A 14834-nucleotide genomic window follows, 5' to 3' on the forward strand; every position below is an offset into this window, starting at 1 on the left:
GCAACTCACCCACACACGACCATAGCCTCTGGCAGTAGAAGTCACACCATAAGCAGCAACAGCAATGCATGATGGGAGAGGCAACTGGGTGGGGGTTAGGAGGAGGCTGGGGCAGGGAGGGGGAGGGATAGCAGGGTAGAAGTGGGAGATGATGACGTGCTGCTGGGGAGCATGCAGGGACAAGGTGGAGAGAGGGTAGGGCAGTTAGGTGCAGTCGAGAGGTTAGACGGTATGTGGGGGAGTGGTAGGATGGGGGCGGGGGTAGGGGGAAAGGAGAAAAGTAAAAAGACTGGCTGTGTTATTGGAATAGAGGGATATATATTGCTGGAATGGGAATATTGTTACATTCCATCCTGGATTTTCCGTTGTTTTATAAATTAATCACTCTTTGTTTCTACAAGAGTTCACATTTATTTCTGTAGTTGACGTAGCTCTTTCCAAAGAATAGATGGATTTGACATGATCTGGATCCCTACAAGTATAAATGTGAACAAAAACATGGAAGAAGAACTCTACACATACCTATTAACAGTGAAAACCGCAAAAAGGTACTTGAGGAACAAGTATACATGATAACTTAAAACTAGAAATGTGATCTGTAAAATAAAGGGATTTCAGTACTCCACCAAAATAATAAATCTTATGTTAAACAGTCAAACATTGAAACAACTGACAAATTAGGTAGTCAAGTTTTGCTCTCACACTCTACCACTTGGATCTTTTATGCATTAATTTATTAATTCTTCTACTAAAGAAATCAATATGTGGTGTTGACTATGGACAATTGCAAAGAATTTAAAACTAATAACATACACACTCAGTGAAGAATTTCTTCATACTAGCAGAATATAATTAGTATAATCATTCAGAAAGTCCAGAAATACATCAGGGCATTCTTGAGAACAAAAGTTTTATTCTAAAAGTCAGTTAATAAACTATAATACAACCATGAGCATCTGCAAGGGAAAAAGAGGGTGTACTTTCCCCTCCGGTTTCTGGGATACAGACCTTTTATTCTCGGGAGGACGATGGTTCAATCCTGCATCTGACCATCCTGATTTAGGTTTTCCGTGATTTCCCTAAATCGCTTCAGGCAAATGGTGGGATGGTTCCTTTGAAAGGGCACGGCCGGCTTCCTTCCCCATCCATCCCTAATCCGATAAGACCAATGACCTCGCAGTTTGGTCTCCTCCCCCAAATCAACTCAACTCAACCTTTTATTCATTACAAAATTCTTATTACTTTCCAAAAATAGCTGTCAAATATGCAAATTCATCATTGGTGAATGCAACATAAAACATTGTGAGTTTAGTAAATATTAAAAAACTTGACTTTGCTTGATTGCCGGTCTTTCCATGGGTGATCATGCCATTCCCTACATGTGGCAGAGATTTTGGCACTGTTTTGCAGTCATCACAGTTGGTAACATTGTCAAGATTAACCTTTAACTAATGTAGTGGCAAACATGGTGCAGTCAATCTGACCTCTTAATTATAGGTGGATGTAATGCTAACAATTTGAATCCCTTTCAAATTCTCTGTATTGCATATGACAGAGCCTTTAATACAATGCAAATAAACATGAAAATACAAAACATTAACATTAAATAATTATTGGTAAACTGGCATTCAGGTATGTTTACTGCACATCTTGTAAATGATACATTTATATGTTTTTCATTAGCTAATAACGAAATTAATGCTTCAATAGATTTTGTATTTCTTCTCGAAGAACTAAGGGAACAAAAAATGTAACATTTTTAAGCTGAAAAAATACCTCATGAAAAATCAGAGCCCTCCAAATCACAATTTTTCACAACACTGCTTTCAGGCCTGGGAACAGTACTGCATGCATATTGGTCTCTTGCAGATGTAGCAAACATCAAAATCTTCCTTTTCTTACTGTTGGGCAGATTCTGTACATTTTCCTATTCCTAGAACATAATTCTGCTTCCACTACTTCTTCTGTTGGAGCATTGGGCCTAAAATCCGGTGGGTCATTAGTTGTAACTCCTGTGGAAGTTGTGGGTTCTGAGCTTGTTTTTGCATGTATTTCATCACAAGACTACAGGCCAGCTATTTCAAGAAGATACCTCTGTTGACAGGAGCTTCATCTGATCCACTCTTCTGAAGAACAAATGCAATTACTGTGCTGATGTCCAATAAACAGTAGAACAAATACATCGGTCAACGATGAGTTCTTCGACAGCAGGAGCAGGAGTTTATGGGGCACTTTTTGTCCAGTTCATGGACACCTCCTTTAGTGGCATTTTAGTATGATATCATTTCTGGTTTCTGAGAAGTCAAATCCTCAGTGGGGCTATGATGCATGGAAGAGACAAGAAGAACTGCTTTGTTTGTCTTTGGCATATGCGACAACAGAGTGGTACCTTGCGTAAAACCGTACAAAGACAAACCAACTAGTCTATGCTTATTTGGTTGTAAGGCTTGTGGAATCTCTGTCTTATTCTTTTTCAGAGTTGTAAAAAAAGTCAATTGTCTTTTCCTTAACTGACTATAGCCTGTATTGAGCTGAAAAAATTGTCAGCAGTAATGTTGGGATTACTGCCATAGACTGGTTTACAAAATCGCAACAGAGACTGCATTGGTACCATCAGTTTCTTATCATTGTTTGGGAAAGTATCACCATCAGAGCCTTTTTCAGTGTACATATATGCATTATAAAAGTAACTGGTTCTTGCTTCGCACAAGAACATTATTTTTAAACAATATTTACTAGACTTCTTTGGCATGTAGTCCATAAATGAGCATTTACCATGGAAGGAAACTAGTTGCTCATTTACAGTAGCGCATGTGCCTATATTGAAATATTTTTGGGAATTTTTTACAATTTTTCTACAGAGAAAAGAGGCTGCTGCCATTTTGTCAACTTTGAGACACTCTTTTCTAGTTCAAAATTCATCAAACCATAAGCAGTTCAGCAGCATTAGGAAATGGTTCCTAGACATGACACATCTGAAAATTTCCCGACATGAACCATCAGTTGAAAATATATAATTTACATTTTCGTCATTGTATTTAAAGACAGAACATATCAGAAGTCCTAACAAAGTCAAAAGTTCATCAAAATCCAGGTACTGAAGTTCAGCTTCGCTTTTGTCATATTACTTCCGCCTGATGCAATCTATTTTAGCATTTGTCCATAGTAGGATGTGATTGAGAACTTTGTCATCAAAATAGAGATGTCATAATGAAAATGGGTCTTTTGGATCTCCTGTAGTCAACATGGTGGATGGAAATTTCATGATGATGTTATGGCGAGGGGTTCTAACAGCTCGGATCAGAGGCACTTTAGCCCATTTGTACTGATTCTTGCCATAGAAGTAATTGCTTCTCTGTTGCTCAGAACATCGATCACTACTTTCATCAGAGTAATTTTCTGTTGTACTTTGTTCTGACAGAGTGTCATGCTCACTCACAATGGGTTCAGGTTCTTCAGGATTATCGTCACAGTCACTATTGTCTGATTTGTCCAACCATCTGCTCACAGCTTCCTCAATGTTTCAGTCTGAAGTGTTCACACATTGTCTGCTACTTGCATCAGATCCTTTACCTGTAGAAATACTAGGTTCTGCCATATTTCAAAAGCTGTGAAATGGAAAATATCGAGAATATGTAAGGAAAGAAATTGCAGAAAAAATTACACAAACAACGTAGTACAGTCAAAATGATGGTGAGCGATTTTTCAAAAGGATGTCACTCACATTATAGAAGCTCTGGAATAACACCACATGCATTGCCGGTCCACTCACAACTAAACTCAAAGCTAACCAACTGACGGACGTAATAATGGGTAGGGAACTGGGTAAATTGCAATTATTGACAAAAGCACGAGGTCAAATAGACTGCACCATGTTAATGAAAGGTTAAGTCCCCACCTGTCCTCTGTCCCTTCCTTACAAAGCCATTATCATTGTGTCAGCCAGCACAAAGTAAAATATGGTTACAGTATACCTGCCTGACATCTTTCCCAAATTCCCACAAGGGCAGCCCCTTCATATGGTGTACAACACTGTCATCAAGTATCTTAACTTTTGTCTGAGGACAAAGACAACAACCAAAGCTTGCCCAGATAACTTTGTATAAGATTCTGAAGAAAATGGTCAGTTTATTTATTTTTGGTACATTCATTTATGCTTCATCTATCAACATAAAGCAACATGCAGCTACTGAGCTATGATTTCTGCAGTCCAGTTTCCAAGGATGCACAATACTTTGCCAAGCTGGTAAGATTTGACAGTACTGGTTCAGTCACAGCTGTTAAGAGTCTGCTTTAAAAGATAATTTCATGGCTGGTTTGGAAGGAGTTGCACGTGCATGTTGTCAAATTTACACCTTGGGTTACCCTTGCAAATAGCTGCCAAAACATATTTTGTCCAAATTTTTGTGATATGCTCCAGCATTAAAAATTAAAAGCCATTAAAATGATTCATTTAATTAATCAACATCAGATATTAAATTTCATAACCAATAAAAGTGTTTTTCTTGACATCATAGTTAAACAAACATTTTTTTTAACATTTATTCTCTTTCTTCACTTTAATGACTATTAATCTGTGGCGTTTGTTACTAATTTTTTATCTATTTTTTTTTATTTCCAAAAGGTTTTTCTGAATGAATCTGATTTTTATGTCTATTTCAGATGTTTAATGTTCAGTATCAGTCAAACATATTGGTATATGAATAATACTTATAAATATTTTCTAGCTTTATTTCCTAACTTGCTGGGAGAAATATCAGGGCTTATCATCTTGTCAGTGACAATTTCATTAGAGATAGAGTACGAATTCCAGTTGCGGAAGCATGGGGAGTTAAATTGGCCATGTCTTTTCAAAGGAAATGTCCCATCATTCACATCAGTCGATTTAAAGAACCTACAGAAAACCCAACTCTGGATAGGTGGTTGGGGTTTGAACAACCATGAAATGGATTACCACTGCACCACTTTTCTCAGTAAACTCGTTGGATGCCCTTGATTTAATTACATGAGAATGCAATTTCAGATGGTTAAATTAGACTTTTATATTCCCACCAATAATATAACAATGTGTACTTTGCACAGACCAATGAGAGATGCTTATTTTTTTGTATCAGAGTAATCAATCTTTGAACAAGTACTGAATGGGTAACTGTCAAATATTTGAGATACTGTGAGTATTGTGTACTTCCATTTATATTTAGTTTGTGAGGCACAAAATGTATGAAACTTACCAAATGAGTTATATCTAAACTGATAGTTTTAGAATCTTGCCCTCTCTTGGATAAGTGTCTGCAGACATCCATTATTACAAGTATTCTCATTTCTTTTGTTTGTCAAATGATTCAATACATTCTGAAACATATGTTACTCACAAAAACAAATACTTACTTCTTTCTCCAGTGGCGAAGTGGTGCCGGTTCTCCAACATAGTTACAAGAGAGGTGCAAGTCTTCATGAAGTACAGCTATCACCTGTTGTGTGAAAGATGCTATTTGTGCAGGTACATGACTTGCTGGAGCCTGCACGATATGTCTGGACCCAGCACTTTCTCCAACTGCTGTAAATGCTGACACCCAGAATTCATAACGATGATGCAACTCTAAATGAGTGATAGTGTAAAAGGTCTGCTCAGCAGGGATGTCAAAGCTGTCCTTGTCCTAGAGTGTAAGATTACATATTAATCAATAAACAGATAGATATCATATTCATAAGACAAATGGTACTCAGAGAACTAGATAGAAAGGAGAGAAACTAAGTTTCCTCTTGATACCATAAATATAGCAATACAATTAAAGTGCTTTGTAATGAGTGATGCACACAACAATAAAATTGTAATAAGGGGGATACTGTTCAAATCCTGCCGCAGAATTTCAGCTCCCACATTTCCAAATTAAAATCACAATGATTCTTTCTAAATCCTACAGCAGCTTTTTGCCTCTCTTTTCTTTTTTTCATAATATATCAATTTATTTCAATTCTTGCTGTACAGTTAATGACCTTAAAGTCAAAGGATGTAAATGATAAGAAGGAAATATTTGTAATTAAGATGTTGCTTTTGCCTTGACATTTCAAGAATAAGTGGGTGATATTTGTTATTATGGATACAGATTTAATGAATGGTGGTTATTTCAGTTTCATGCCCATTTACTACATTCCTTTCATGCAACAAGGAATAATTGAGCATGAGCTATTTAGAGTAATGGGGACATTGCAAATTTTTATGAGAAATATGATGACCTTTTAGGTCAGGAACCAGTGCCACAATTTTGACCACTCAGATATACATTCTCTTGTTTCAAGTTGGATAAAAACTGGCAAAAATGGTGATTATATTCAAAAGTGAAAAATGAAACCCGAATGTTGTAGCTGTCATCCTATGTATATGGTATATACTTTTCTTGTAAAATAAAAACAGAAAAGTAGGAGGCATTACCTTCTGACTGACTCTTGTAAAACAAATACAAAATGTGTTACAAGTGTTAAATGCTGATGCAAAATTTCCACTGGTTAAAAAAGTTGTTCTAGAACGAAATCTGTAAGTAATCATAGAGAGAATTCAACTTTGCATTAAATAACAATGCAATTACAAATGTAGCAGCAAATAGAAATACAGAATTTAAATATGAAAAATTTTGAGCATCACTCAGAAAGCCACAAAACTGACTTCATTATGTTATTGATGTGAGCAGGTTTGATAGTCAATTTCTTGTCTTCATAGTATAAGCTACGTCAGCAAAAATGTTTAGACTTTAGTGAAATCAAATTGCACCATACTAACCAAACCTATTCCATCCAGTGATCTCACATACACTTTGTACTTCTGGATTCTACCATTTGGGTAGTTTGGAGGTCTCCAAGAGACTAGAATTGTTCTTGAATCCATTATAAGAGCCTTTATGTCTGCAGGTTCGCTGGGTACTGTAACATATTTGACAAGGATGGTCAGTACTGCCACATTTGTAAAATGTATTTTACATATTGGTTGAAAGGTTGAAGGGAAAGGAGGAGAGATGAAGGGAAAGACTGGCAAGGTTTAGAAAATGGAGAGAGTCACAGAAAAGTTGCTCAGAACTGCTGGGAGGACTTACTGGACAGGATCAGAAGGAAAGATTGATTGTTGGTGGTTGCACCAGACAAGATTTGAAAACTTGAGTACTTCAACGTGGGATGTAGGGTAATAAGCAAGACACAGGTTACTGCAAAACATTGTGTAACCTATTCTAGGTGTGGTGGGCAAAATGTCAACAGAATGGATCTCATTTCAGGGCATGGTTTTAGGCAGTCATAGCCTTGTCAAGGCAGCTGATGAACACATTCAAGATCAGGATAGTACTGACTGACAAGAAGTGAAATCCTATATTGTTTTCTAAGAGGGATCAGTGGTACCAGTATTGGATGTGATGACCTGGGAAACTTGATTTTCAACTAGGCTGACTGGCCCCTACCCATGTGATATCCCTGATACAAGACTTGCCAAATACAACCTCCTACCACCATCTGTAGCAGCCCTATAACTGGCAAATGAATACTATCAAAGGGAGAGTCACCTGTGAATTGACACATGTTGCGTACCAGCTATTATGTAAACACTGTCCTTACATACTGGTACGACTACCATGAAGTTGTCAGGTAAGATGAATGGGTACGGACAGAGGGTGTATAATGGTACAAAACTCTGTTGTGGAACACACTTTAAAACATAACAGTCATGACCTTGATACCTGTTTTACCTCACATACTATCTGGATTCTCTCTCCTGACAGCAGTTTCTCAGAACTCCATAGGTGGGAACTGGCATTACAACATGTATTTGTTCTTCATCACTAACCTGGCATAAATTTAGATTAATTTCTATGGACTCAGCATTTTTTCAGTAACTATTCCTTTCCTTCAATCCTTTTTATTTTTCTATATCTCTTATTTTCCAACCAATCTAATTTTCCTCATCTCCCTCACCTGTCTACCATATACAATGTACTTAGCTTTCCACTCTTATTGACTCTTGCCCAATGATTTTTCAGTAATCTGTGCCTTGCTTATGATCCTACCTTCCACCTCTAAATTCCCAAGTTTTCAAATCTTATCTGGTGCAGGCACCAACAATCACTATTTCCTTCTCATCCCTTCCAGTAAGTCTCCCTTGACATGACATTGTGAGCCCAACTGTAACTCTCTCGATTTCCTAAATGTTGCTAACTACTTCTTTCATCCCTCTTCCTTTTCCTTCAACCCTCTGGCCAGAAGGAGCCGCTAGCCCTGAAAACTTGTGCATTTCAATATCTTTTATAAGTGTTTTTTCCTACCACCACATGGAAAGTGTATTTTTAAAATTATCCATTCTATTTTATATTTTCAAAGACAGATTATTTTTGTTTATTTATTTTCTGTATTGTTTCATAACAATACAAATACATCTACAGAGATCATCAACATGACAGTGAAAGGATCCTGACAAATTATTTACACAAAATAAGTATAAGGAGAATGATTTCAAACTTACAAATCACCTGGTAGTGAAGGAAGTTAGTGAACTTCCCTCATTTACCCTTATGGAGATTTTAAGGGCATTACGTATTGAAAGATCCATATACCTCACTTGCTAACTGACATTGTATTGTATGGAACTGGGCACGTAGAAATGGGGGAGAGGCTTCATCCCCACTGTAGCCCTCAGTGGTTTACAATCCCACAACAGGCTACAGCAGTCCACTCACCCCACTGCCACCCCACACTGAACCCAGGGTTATTGTGTGGATCGGCCCCCAGTAGACACCCCCCCCCCCCCCCTCCAAAATGTCTCACACCAGTCGAGTGTAGCCCCAATGTTTGTGTGGTAGAGTAATTATAGTGTACATATAGTGTACATGTACATGGAGAAATTGTTTGCACAGCAATCGTCAACATAGTGTAACTGAAGCGGAATTCAGGGAACCAGCACACATTCACTGAGGCAGATGGAAGCCTACCTTAAAAACCATCCACAGACTGGCTGGCACACCGGACTTTGACACTAATCTGCCAGGCAGATTCGTGCCGGGGACCGGCATTCCTTCCTGCCCGGAAAGCAGTGCGTTAGACCGCATGGCTAACTGGGTGGACCTAACTGACATTACATTAATTTGGTAGTTCCTGTTCTAAGATAATTATAATTTTTGTTATTTCTCTGGGTCAACAGTTTGTTACTTGAAGATGTGACTATAATGTCATGATACTAGTTGTGATTAATAAATCTTTTTGAAGCAACTGTTGGCATTTTCACCATTTCAAACTTATCTAAATCCACTGGTTTTCAAAGATTCATGTAAACATTTATGGTGTATCCCTAAGGAAAAAAGAGGATGAGGTCAATGTGTGTGATTTCTCTTACACACAGAAACAGAAACACACACACACACACACACACACACACACACACACACACACACACACACACACACACAAACTTGTTGTCAACAACACACAACTTAATTTCATTGTACAAGTTATTGGATTTCTTCCCTTTCCATTCGGATGTAGAGTATGGGAAGAATGATTGTTTGAATGCCTCTGACTGAGCAGTAATTATTCTGATCTTATCCTCATGGTTCCTATGTCAGCGATATGTAGGGGCTTGCAGTATATTCCTACAGTCATTGTTTAATGCTGGTTCTTGAAACCTTGTTAAAAGACTTTCTTAGGATAATTTGTTCTATCTTCAAGAGTCTTCCAGTTCAGTTCCTTCAGTATCTCTGTGACACTCTCCCACAGATCAAACAAACCTGTGACCATCTGTGCTGCCCTTCTCTGTATATGTTCAATATCCCTTTTAGTCCTATTTGGCATGGGTCCCACACACTTGAGCAATATTCTAGAACTGGTCACATGAGTGATTTGTAAACAATCTCCTATGTAGACTAACTGCACTTCCAGGGTGTTCTACCAACAAACCGAAGTCTACCACCACCTTTAACTACAACTGAACTTATCTGTACAAAGTGTTACACCCAGGTATTTGTATGAGTTAGCCAATTCCAACAGTGACAGGATACTATGTTTTTTTTTTTTTTTTTTTTTCATTTTGTGAAGTGCACAATTTTACATTTCTGAAAATTTAAAGCAAGATGCCAATCTTTCCACCACTTTCAAATCTTATCAAGATCTGATAGAATATTTAAGCAGCTTCTGTCAGACATTTCTTCATCACAAATAACTGTCTCATCTACAAAACGTTTGAGGTTACTTTTAATATTGTTTGCAAGGTCATTGATACACAACATAAACAGCAAGGGTCCCCCCAGGAGACTGCTGAAGTTACTTCTACATCTGACTCTGACAATGACTTCCATAGTAAATTCCAACTTCTTGCTATGTTTAAGAAGCAGTGATCCATTTATAATATTTAGCTAATTCACTATTTATAACACTCAATGAGAGAGGAAAGCATTTAAACCTTTTTTTGCAAATGCTATTTGCATTTTTGATAATTTTATTTCCCATCTCAAGATGTGGAAAACACAGGTGTTCCAATGGAGCATCCACCTAGTCTTAATGGTCCAACAAGGTTTCTCCTGCCTCTTTCACATTCCTGAGTCTTTCATTTCACTACATGTTTCTGCCATTATTGTTTTCAGTGTCTCTAACTGTATTTCTAGAAAGTCTAACTCAATTTCCATTATTCCCTATTTACACTATGTGATCAAAAGTATCCGAACACATGGCTGAAAATGACACAGTTTCATTCTTCCATTCTTGCAGGCATACATTCAATCATGTGCTGGAAGGTTTCTTGGGGAATGGCAGCCCACTGCACTAAGGAGAGGTATTGATCTCTGTTGGTGAGGTCTGGTACAAAGTCGGCATTCCAAAACAACCCAAAGGTGTTCTATAGGATTCAGGTCAGAACTCTGTGCAGGCCAGTCCATTACAGGGATGTTATTGTCATCTAATACCTCTCCCACAGGCCATGCATTATGAACAGGTGCTTGATTATGTTGAAAGATGCAATCGCCATCCCCGAATTGCTCTTCAACAGTGGGAAGCAAGAAGGTGCTTAAAACATCATTGCAGGCCTGTGTTGTGATAGTCCCATGCAAAACAACAAGTGGTGCAAGCCCCCTCTATGAAAAACACAACCACACCATAACACCACTGCCTCCAAATTTTACTGTTGGCACTACACACACTGGCAGATGATGTTCACTGGGCATTCGCCATACCACACTCTGCCATCAGATCACCACATTGTGTACCATGATCTGTCACTCCACACAATGTTTTTCCATTGTTCAATCATCCAATGTTTATGCTGCTTACACCAGCAAGGCATTGTTTGACATTTACTGGCACAATGTGTGACTTATGAGCAACTGCTTGACCATGAAATCCAAGTTTTCTCACCTCCCACCTAACTGTCATAGGACTTGCAGTGGCTCCTGATGCAGTTTGGAATTCCTGTGTGATGTTCTGGATAGATGTCTGCCTATTACACTTTACGACCCTCTTCAGCTGTTGGCGGTCTCTGTCAGCCAACAGATGAGGTCAGCCTGTACACTTATGTGTTTTATGTGTCCCTTCACATTTCCACATCACTATCACATGAGGAACAGTGGACCTAGGGATGTTTAGAAGCGTGGAAATCTTGCATACAGGTGTATGACACAAGTGACACCCAATCACCTGACCACATTCGAAGTCCGTGAGTTCCGCGGAGCGCCCCATTCTGCTGTCTCACAATGGCAAATGACTACTGAGGATTACCTGGTGGTAGGTGGCAGCACAATTCACCTAATATTAAAAACGTATGTTTTTGGGGGGTCCGGATACTTTTGATCACATAGTGTATATTGTTTACCTCAACCCCTTATTCTTTCTCCTTACCTTCTTTCTAGATTTGCATTTATTTCATCTCCATTTGCTCCTTATTATTACCCACTGAATTTAGTCTCAGCGTCTGACCATCAATCTACATCTAGATCCACAGGCAAACCCACATGCTATCATACAGTGTGTTGCAGAGGGGTGATAGTGTACCAGTATCAAGCTGTTTATGAAGTGTTCCCTCCTTAGGTGGTATGTGAAAAGGAAAAATGATTGGTATGTCTCAGCACAAGTTCTAATTTTTCCAGATATGTATGGCAATCAATTATTTGATTCTTGGTTTATTTTGGAAAATGTTAGAAAAAAACTTTTATGTCAGATACAACATTTTTCCTGTAGTGTTTGCCACATTATGTTATTTAACATTTTGGTGGTGCTATCACTGTAGGAAAATAAACTTCTGATGAACTGCATAGCAGTTTTTCAACCCATTCCTATCTCCTCTAGTAAGTCCTCCTGGTTATGCTTCTACACTAATGAGCAATACCCATGTTTCACCCTAACTCATTCTGAAATAATATGCATAGATACTTACAATGTAGGAAAAGACAGACTGCTACTTACAGCAAAGATGCCAAATTAAGATGCAGACAGGCACAATTAAAAGATGCTTACACATAAGCTTTCGGCCACAGCCCTCATCAAAAAAAGGAAGAGAAACACACACCACTCATTCACAAAAGCGAGTACATCTCATGCACACATGACCACCAACTGGTATGTGTTTCTCTTTCTTTTTTTGATAAAGGCTGTGGCCAACAGATTATGTGTAAGTGTCTTTTGATTCTGCCTGTCAGCAACTTAATGTGTCATCTTTACAGTAATAAGCAATCTATCTTTTCCTCATTGTTAATATTCCATAGTATGACAAACAGATATTTGAAGCTTGCAGCTGATTTAATTGTGTTGGTCCAGTGAAACTTTAATAAACAATGTTAGGTCTGCTCACCTATTCAGTAGAATTAAATCCACATGACTGGTCAGCTGCTAGTCTGCACCAACAGCTAATCATCTGAAGTTTTCTTCAATTTTGCAATTATTATCTAATGATAGAACCTTCAGTTTATAAATATTTGCAATCCTGGAACAGCTCCTGAAAGCTATTAATGTTATTATATGTGACAATATCCACAAAACCCTACTATGAATCATAAATCCACGTTTTTCCTTTATTGTGTGCTCTCACACTACTTTAACTAAGAAGCTATTTTCTGAGAACTGGAAGTCTCTAGCTTTAGTGTGTATTATTACTCTGACAGCAGATTATACTGATTGTCTTGAAAATCAAATTACACATCTGCCTGCATGTGTAGGGTCATTAACATTAGCAACACCACTCACCAGACGGTTTCCATGGTGGTGTGAAGTATTTTTGAGCAGTGTTAGCAAGATAGTTTGGTTTATAATCTGGTATAATCCTTGTATAATGTGGTTGTGTGTGCAATATTTTGTAGACACTGACCTACAAAGGGAGAAATGATTATCGCAGTAAAATAAGGGAAATCAGAGCTTGCATGGTAGACTTTTTTTTTTCTGCATGCTGTTCGAGACTGGAATAATAGTGAACTATTGTGAGTGTGGTTTGATAAACCCAGTTACTTAAATGTGATTTGCAGAGTATCAATGTGGATGTAGGTGTAGACGTGTGTCACACTACGTCATGTCAGCTACATTAATGGTACATCCCAGTATACCAGTTAGGGAAATCCACCACATTGTGACCCACAATTAGCATGACAACCTCAGCAAGAAAACTTTTCATTCTGTTCCAAGTTGCTATGCACTAAAAGTGCAGACATCTTGCACTGTGCCTATTTATTATACCAACTGTCTCACATGACTGTGCCTCAAGGATTCCATCAAGTGACGTGTATCTCCAGTGTTTCCAATGCCTTAACTGACAAACAGTGCTGAAATCTAAACCATGTATCATACTTACACAATGTTAATTACCCTGGCATGCTACAACAATGGCCACCACTGATTGAGCTATTACTGGAATTTGTGCAAGATTCAGATCCATGTAGTTTAGTTTCAGATTCTGGTGCTTGGTTCGCACTCATTACGACTAATCCCATGACAACTGCGACATCCACGCCATCTGTACTGTAACTGCTATTTGACAATGCAACCACCATGAATAATGTAAAGCAGCAGTCTGTGCACTACTCAGATGCCATTATGGGGCCTGTAACCATGCTGTGAGTACTTCATAACACCTCCTCTGTTGTATTGCTTTGCAGCTTGTTTTGCCCACATTTGACCTGTATGTCACTTTGAGAGACTGTTCCCCATCCCAAGCTACCACTGTTTCAACCAGTACAATTGGCCCTTTGGTCTGCAAAAGTTGAATGTGTATTTTGATCACTAGGAATTTTGGGCAACAACTCTAAGTTTGTGGTGTTGATTAGCCACACGCTAAGCATACTGACATCAAATATGCAATGGTCAAATCTGCCTTGCTTCAGCACTTATCTTGCATCCCTGAATAACAATTTCCACAAGCAGTCTATGATGAACAACTCACCAATAAAACACTGTCTCAGCTGTAGTGCCAGCTGTGAACATTACTGGGCAAACTATACTTGATTGCTGCAGTTCCCTGACACTGCATTATGGACACTTTGGACTGTTAAACTTCTACCTCAGCTGCAATTTGCTATGATTGTATGTGAAGCAGAACTGCCTGCCAAGAAGCTGTGCATCATCGATAGGATGTTCGCTGTACTGCAACACAGGCAGCACATTAATTGCAAGGACACAATATCCCTGCACAATGTTAGCTCTCTCTTACCGAACAGCCCCAACCTGAGCCACGATGGTGATGTTGCCATCTCCAACCCAGGTGCCATCCTATGACCTGCATGCAGCACTACTCTCTCAGTTAATAACACCACACTGCCTGCCACCGTCACCTTAAGTTTTGCTGGTATCCTGCTCAGTTTGGTGCTGCCACGTATAACTGCCATTCTGCTCGT

The 14834-nt window shown here is 38.5% G+C and overlaps 1 protein-coding gene across 1 annotated transcript in view; it reads right to left on the reverse strand.

Annotated features, from left to right (window-relative positions):
* LOC124555875 (Down syndrome cell adhesion molecule-like protein Dscam2) overlaps window positions 1–14834 on the reverse strand; it is a 238007-nt gene that overhangs the window by 116924 nt on the left and 106249 nt on the right. The window contains exons 8-9 of the mRNA XM_047129937.1: window positions 6779–6918; window positions 5389–5657 (exon numbers count right to left, since the gene is read on the reverse strand). Of these exons, the coding sequence (XP_046985893.1) occupies window positions 5389–5657; window positions 6779–6918 (409 nt within the window). The remainder of the gene's footprint in view (window positions 1–5388; window positions 5658–6778; window positions 6919–14834) is intronic.

This window comes from Schistocerca americana, chromosome X (genome assembly GCF_021461395.2).
Source record: "Schistocerca americana isolate TAMUIC-IGC-003095 chromosome X, iqSchAmer2.1, whole genome shotgun sequence".
In the NCBI taxonomy this organism is placed as follows: Eukaryota; Metazoa; Arthropoda; class Insecta; order Orthoptera; family Acrididae; genus Schistocerca; species Schistocerca americana.